Source organism: Loa loa, assembly GCF_000183805.2.
Source record: "Loa loa unplaced genomic scaffold supercont3.13, whole genome shotgun sequence".
NCBI classification, from domain to species: Eukaryota; Metazoa; Nematoda; class Chromadorea; order Rhabditida; family Onchocercidae; genus Loa; species Loa loa.
In genome coordinates this window covers 261491-267404 of record NW_018108193.1, presented here as the reverse complement: position 1 = coordinate 267404, position 5914 = coordinate 261491, and the positions used below count along the sequence as shown (strand labels likewise).

General features: G+C 32.3%; 2 protein-coding genes across 2 annotated transcripts; both read left to right on the top strand.

Annotated features, from left to right (window-relative positions):
- Positions 1 to 74: 74 nt before the first annotated feature.
- Positions 75 to 1847, top strand: LOAG_11941 (hypothetical protein; the record flags this gene model as incomplete). Its single annotated transcript, XM_003147457.1, has 3 exons — positions 75 to 229; positions 491 to 667; positions 1724 to 1847. Coding segments are annotated over 3 exons (456 nt in total), but the record flags the coding sequence as incomplete, so codon positions are not given.
- A 910-nt stretch (positions 1848 to 2757) lies between these two features.
- LOAG_16689 (hypothetical protein) lies at positions 2758 to 5671 on the top strand (the record flags this gene model as incomplete). The annotated part of the gene is made up of 6 exons (XM_020449340.1): positions 2758 to 3477; positions 3630 to 3800; positions 3969 to 4082; positions 4435 to 4583; positions 5114 to 5254; positions 5515 to 5671. 6 exons carry the CDS (start codon positions 2758 to 2760, stop codon positions 5669 to 5671), a joined length of 1452 nt encoding a protein of 483 aa, XP_020307149.1.
- Between the last annotated feature and the right edge of the window lie 243 nt (positions 5672 to 5914).

Genomic DNA, 5914 nt, shown 5'->3' with positions numbered 1-5914 from the left:
TAATATATATATATATAATGTATATATAAAGTAGAATTCATGTAAGTAAAATATTTGAAATTAATTGCTTCAAGGTTTTCTGTCCATGGATAGCAGCTGCTTTAGCAGTGTCCTCGTTCATCTGCACCACTAAAGGTATAGCAGTTATCTGGTTTCATTATTTATTTCAGTGTTTTGGAATGTTGTTGGCAATAACTGATAACACTGCTAACAATATAGTTAAGAAAAAGTTAAGTGAAAATTTGATTAAACTTATTGTGAATAGTTGGAAAGCCAATTAGCAACCAAAACTTAGATATAATTATGTTTAGTTTAGTGCTTTGCTTAATTTAAGATGCGTCGTTATCATCTTAGATAAGAATGGGATATATCACTTACTACTCTCTTTGATATTTGTTATAAACTGTGTCTTACTCATTATTCCAGAAAATGAATTGTAATTAAATGAAGAATTTCATTAAGAAAAAAAGAAGAAAAACGTTAATTTCAGAGTGTTATTCTCTGGTAAATTCCCGGCATATCTTGATACACGTAAAGGATGGAGTAGGATGATTCAAGCAATAGGACTGATAATGAGAATGAATGATGAGAGATGTAGAATTGGTAGTTATTGGTATTATAGTGTGCATTTTTCAAAAAGTACATCTTTTCTTGATTTGGAGACAAGGTCAGTTGCTCCTGTAATCCTATCAGATTTCCTCTCAATTACTGATTTAAATTTCACCGGATAAACATTTCTTTTCTATATAATTCAATAGTTTTATAAAATGAGTAAATATCAAATTTTAATTTTCTCTCAAATATAAATGCATTTATATGCTTCTACAATATATTGCTAAAACAATAGGAGTTGCACGGCACGGTAATTTAGACTATTATTTTTTTTATTATTTTTTTATTCACTTTGATTATTTACTGATATCAGAAATTTCGAAAAAAAAAAGAAGGGAAAAGGGGAGAAAGAAAGTTGGAAAAGCTCCCTTGGTATTGTGTTACTTTTCATTTTCATTCTCTTGTTGTTTTTCATTTTGTTGCACATCTTCTTTCCTGATATGATTTGTGAATTTCTCATTTATTTTATTCATTTTGGTTTAGTTTTTTTTTTTGGGTAAACTTCATTGGTTCTCTCATTGTGTATTTCTTTTTCGGACATTGGTCACTTTAAATGATATTGGTTCATGACAGAGAATGTAAATTAGCTGAAATTAAGCTAAAAACTGAAAAAGGGAATTAGGAAATTTTGAAAAACCCGAAGATGATATGACATATAATCGATTGTCATTATAAGTTTGTTATTCCGGCAGTTAACTTTGTTGAGTCATCTAGTCTTTATTTATCATTTTCTTAGGATTGATTTCAAGTTTAGCTTTCCAGATAGGAAGATGTGAACTTCTATGTATGTGTTTGTATTTATTGGAATGTCATATTTCGGGATGGCCATTGTAAACTTGAATTAAAATTTCGAGCTACTTTTCAAATCCTATCTCACTGGAATACAGTTGTAAATCAGTCAGTTAATTAGTATCTTTCCCTTATTTCATCATCCCAATCCTTTCCGTTGAAGTGAACCCTTCAGTTAAAGTAGTACATCTGAATTTTCCCCTGTCGCAGGTCAATGTGTATCTGTTCCAGTAACATTAAAGATGCCATTTTGAGTGAACCATATCTTAACGACTGAAATTATCCTCGAAAGTGATTTCAAGATATATTACTGCTTATACAGCCGCCGATATTGCGCCCATTATGGCATCGATGGCAAAGGTCAGGGGTTTCTAGATCAATGTTGGGCGGAGAAGGGCGAGAGGGGAGCTAAATTTGGATTGTGTTTTTCTCTGCTAATATCATAACATTAAATTTTCAATGTTAATGGAGTTTCCTTTCTCTTTCATCTCCTGTTACTTTTCCATATCAAACCCTAAATCGTCCTCCTTCCATCAAAGACCATTACTTTGTCCACTTCGAATGTGACTTCTCACTTGATTACCTCTTCTCATCCTTCCATTACCATGAAACATTTATCATTGCTGAGTATTAAAATTCAAGCTAATTTTTAACACTTCGAACCAAATTATACTTTGTTGTCATCAAGGGAGTTCGCATAAATCTCTTTATAATTAAAAAATGTACAAATAAAAACAAATCTTGTGATTTTTCTTTCTTTCTTTTTCTCCTCAAAGCTGTACTATACAATGTTATTTTCATACTAAAAATTTTTAAGTTAGTTGGGATTGATATTTTCGTATTAGTTTTGATAGAATTATCATTTTCTGAGTTATCATCCTGATAGCAAACTTTACATATCACGTTATGTCACGTCATGTCGCATCATATCAAGTAACAAAACGAAGAATAGGTGAAATAAGATTGACGAAAAGTGTTGGATAATCTTCGGAATCCTCTCCTTAACTGACTCCCAATTGCTTCAATTAAAAGGAGAGCGGTACTTAGGTCATTCCACACTCTCTTTCATTCATTCCTGTCCTCACTGTAAATCATCACCACACATAAACACGTAAATTGAGGGTCTGAGTTAATAGTAGTTCATTCCGTTAATGAACCATTCGGCGGGGTTAAGTGTAGTCAGGAGTTAAGAAACTTTCATATTATTGAAATATATAGTTTTATATTAAAGTTTTATAATTACCTTTGCTTCTGTTTTTATAATACTGTGGGGGAATATTTTTAGCATACTTGTTATTTACTACGTATATCGTATTTAAAAATTGTTTTTGATAGTAGAATGTTTTAGAAATAACCATGCTGGAGAGTCGCAACGAATCTTTCTCTACAAGCGTGAATGTTTTACGTCCTGAAGATTGTGTAAACGCTAAAAAGAATAATGGCGGTCATCATGGTATTGACAGTTCTGTCGCAGATTGCAAAAAAAGTCTATTATCGGCGAAAATTTCTAGCCTCCCTACATCATGTCCTACGATGATTATGGATGAAGAGAAGGAAGTTGATAGTGGAAATAATATGTTGAGTTCAAGTAACATTGGTGAGTACTCAGTAGAAATGTTGGCGCGGTTGACGTCCTCAACCGTGAACATTCTCGAAAATCAGTATTCTGATAACGTGAAGAATGGTGCAACGAAGAAGCGGAAATCACAAAAATTCAAACCGTCAAGTGTTTGGAAGCATTTCTTCCGCTTATCCGACGGTAATGTACGTTGTGTCCATTGCGCAAAGGTTTTGAAACGGAAAGATAGCTCAACGAAGACGATGTGGGGTCATTTGCGAGCGATACATTTCAAGGGTCGAGATTGGACTGTCCTGCAACAGCAGGCTGTTCGAGATCACAGTCGACCTCAAGTAAATCGGATAGAAATGGCATCTCTGGATGAATTGGATCCGAGTGGGATCATTACAACCCAGAATTGGCTTGAGCAACGGGTCGGTATCCTTTGTGATAAATCGCAAGAAGCTCAGTCGGCCACTGGACAACTGGACGACTCATCAGCAGATTCTTTTCCTTTGGTTGGAATAATTTTGGTCCTTTCTTAAAATTATTACCTTTTAAATACAATTCGTCACCTTCTTTCTTCCTCTTTCTTTCAATATTCTTGTTTGAATATATTAAATATCTTAAATTCAAACAATTTGCGACGAAGAAAGCGCCACAATTTCAGATGCCAACTCAACCGTACATCAAGCGTAATCGTTCATTGTTGGTTTCAAACGGCCGTTCAACAAATTCAAAAAATATTGATCACAATTCGATCAATGATTGTACTTATGATGGTGATAGTTTAAATGCAGCTCTTCCAACATTTGCACAATCGGATCGCAGCACTGAGGAGGTATGTATCTTTCTTCATTAACTTTCTTTTTCATTACTTTTGCCTTTTGCTTCTCCTCTCATCTATTTTTTCCCTTTTATTAGTTAAATTTTAAAAAATTTTCGAAACTTGTCAGTGCGGTGACTAATGTTCATTAACATTGTCTTCAACCTACCTGTATACTTGCAGAAAGCACTTAACTTTTTGTCATCTATTCCACATACATCTGAAATAATCAATATAACTGCTGGTTATACTGGGAGTACTGATCATCGTTGTTCAGCACTTTGCGGGAAGTTAGAGGTATTATTTTTATTATGAATATACTACTAGTGCGATGTGATGATTAGATAATTACTAAGATGGGTGATGGTATCTTGTCCGACTCTTTGGTGAACGGCATAAGTAGTTCTTTTGTTGATTTCATAAAGCCTCCAAAAATGATGTGTTTAATTGACAATTGACAGTATCTGACAGCACAATCTAAAAGTTAATTTCTCACTTTAATGGTCTTCGGGGGAATGAATCTGAAGGAATGAATCTTATTTTAGGTATTAAGAAGATTATTTTAGGTAATAAGATTATTTTAGATAGAAGATTATTTCGGATATTAAGATTATTTTAGGGTGAAATGATTTATACAATTAAGTTTCAGAATAGTAATGGTGGATACAACAGTGCTGATATATCTGCAGCAGCACTGAATGCTTCAAACTGTTTACTATCATCTGTTCATAATCGTTTAATTGCTGCTAATCAGTCTGCTTCATCTGTCAGTTCAACGCTGCCACATCTTTTAGATTCGTATGCTTTTCATTATTCTTCACACTACTACAGTATCTAATTTGATCTTATAAATTCCAAAAATTTCTAATCCATCAATTTTCATTTATTTGCAATTCCTGTGATATACTCTTTTCATTTACAATTTTCAATATAGTCAATGATAAATATTGATGAATTGTAGGACGTCATAGTGGAAGCTCAGGTAAATTTCGGTGCTTCATTAAGTTAGTACTAGTATTTCACCCCCTACTACAATATCATTTAAATCAAGTTGCAAAAAGTTTATAACATGAACTTGTAAACGAGCGATATAAAAGTGGTAAGGAGAAATTTTAGAGTTTAAAACGATGAATAAGGAAGAATAAACATTTACATAATCTTCATTATTGGTAGTTATTTTTTCACATCGTTGATAACTTTACTAACTTATATAACAATAGATATTTCTTTTTTTCTTTTTTGCTAAGAATTACTGTTCGGATATCTGATTACAAAAGATTTCTTTCTAATAATTACTTTTAACTTTATCAAGAGCGATAAATTTTAAGATTTTCAATATTTGATCCTGAATCGTTGGCAGTATTTATGCGAGCAGCTACCGATTTAGACTGTACCTTATCCTTTCATTGTCGTGATAATCAACCGCGATTATCCTTTGAATCAAATCTTACCGCTGCCAGCAGATTAAAGTAAAATCTTTCCTCCACTTTTCCGACTATCATTTTGTAATGATTAGGGATAATATCAGTCCAAGTGATCGAAAATTTTGTTAATTTTTTGCTTAATAAACTAATCGATACAATAAAATGAAATGTAAAGAGGATTTTCTTTTTAATGCAATTTTATTCGTTGATGAACTTTATCGCATATGTGAATGTGAATCATTTGCATGGTCGTTGAAATAATGCTGATAAAGCCGCACCTTATAAAACAAGGAGCCATTTTTCAGAGGTGTGGAAATATGCATGACTGAAATGGACGATGAAGTGCACATTATAGTGCATACTGATGGGACAGAACTTGACAGGGAATCTTGGAAAAAAACGGATAAAGCACAGTTGATGTGGGCAGTTCGTGGGAAATGTCAAAAAGTTCTGACACAGTAAGCTTCTTAATTGTATACATATTTTGTTAGCCGATCTCATAAAATTATTAAGCAGGCACTTCCAATACTCTATCGATATATTTAAATTGTTTTGAGCCCATTCGCTCACTTTATTATTATCATTATTTTTATTATTATTATTGTTATTATTATTAATATCATTATTGTTATTATTATTATTAATTATTATTATTAATTATTATTATTAATTATTATTATTATTAATTATTATTAATTATTATTA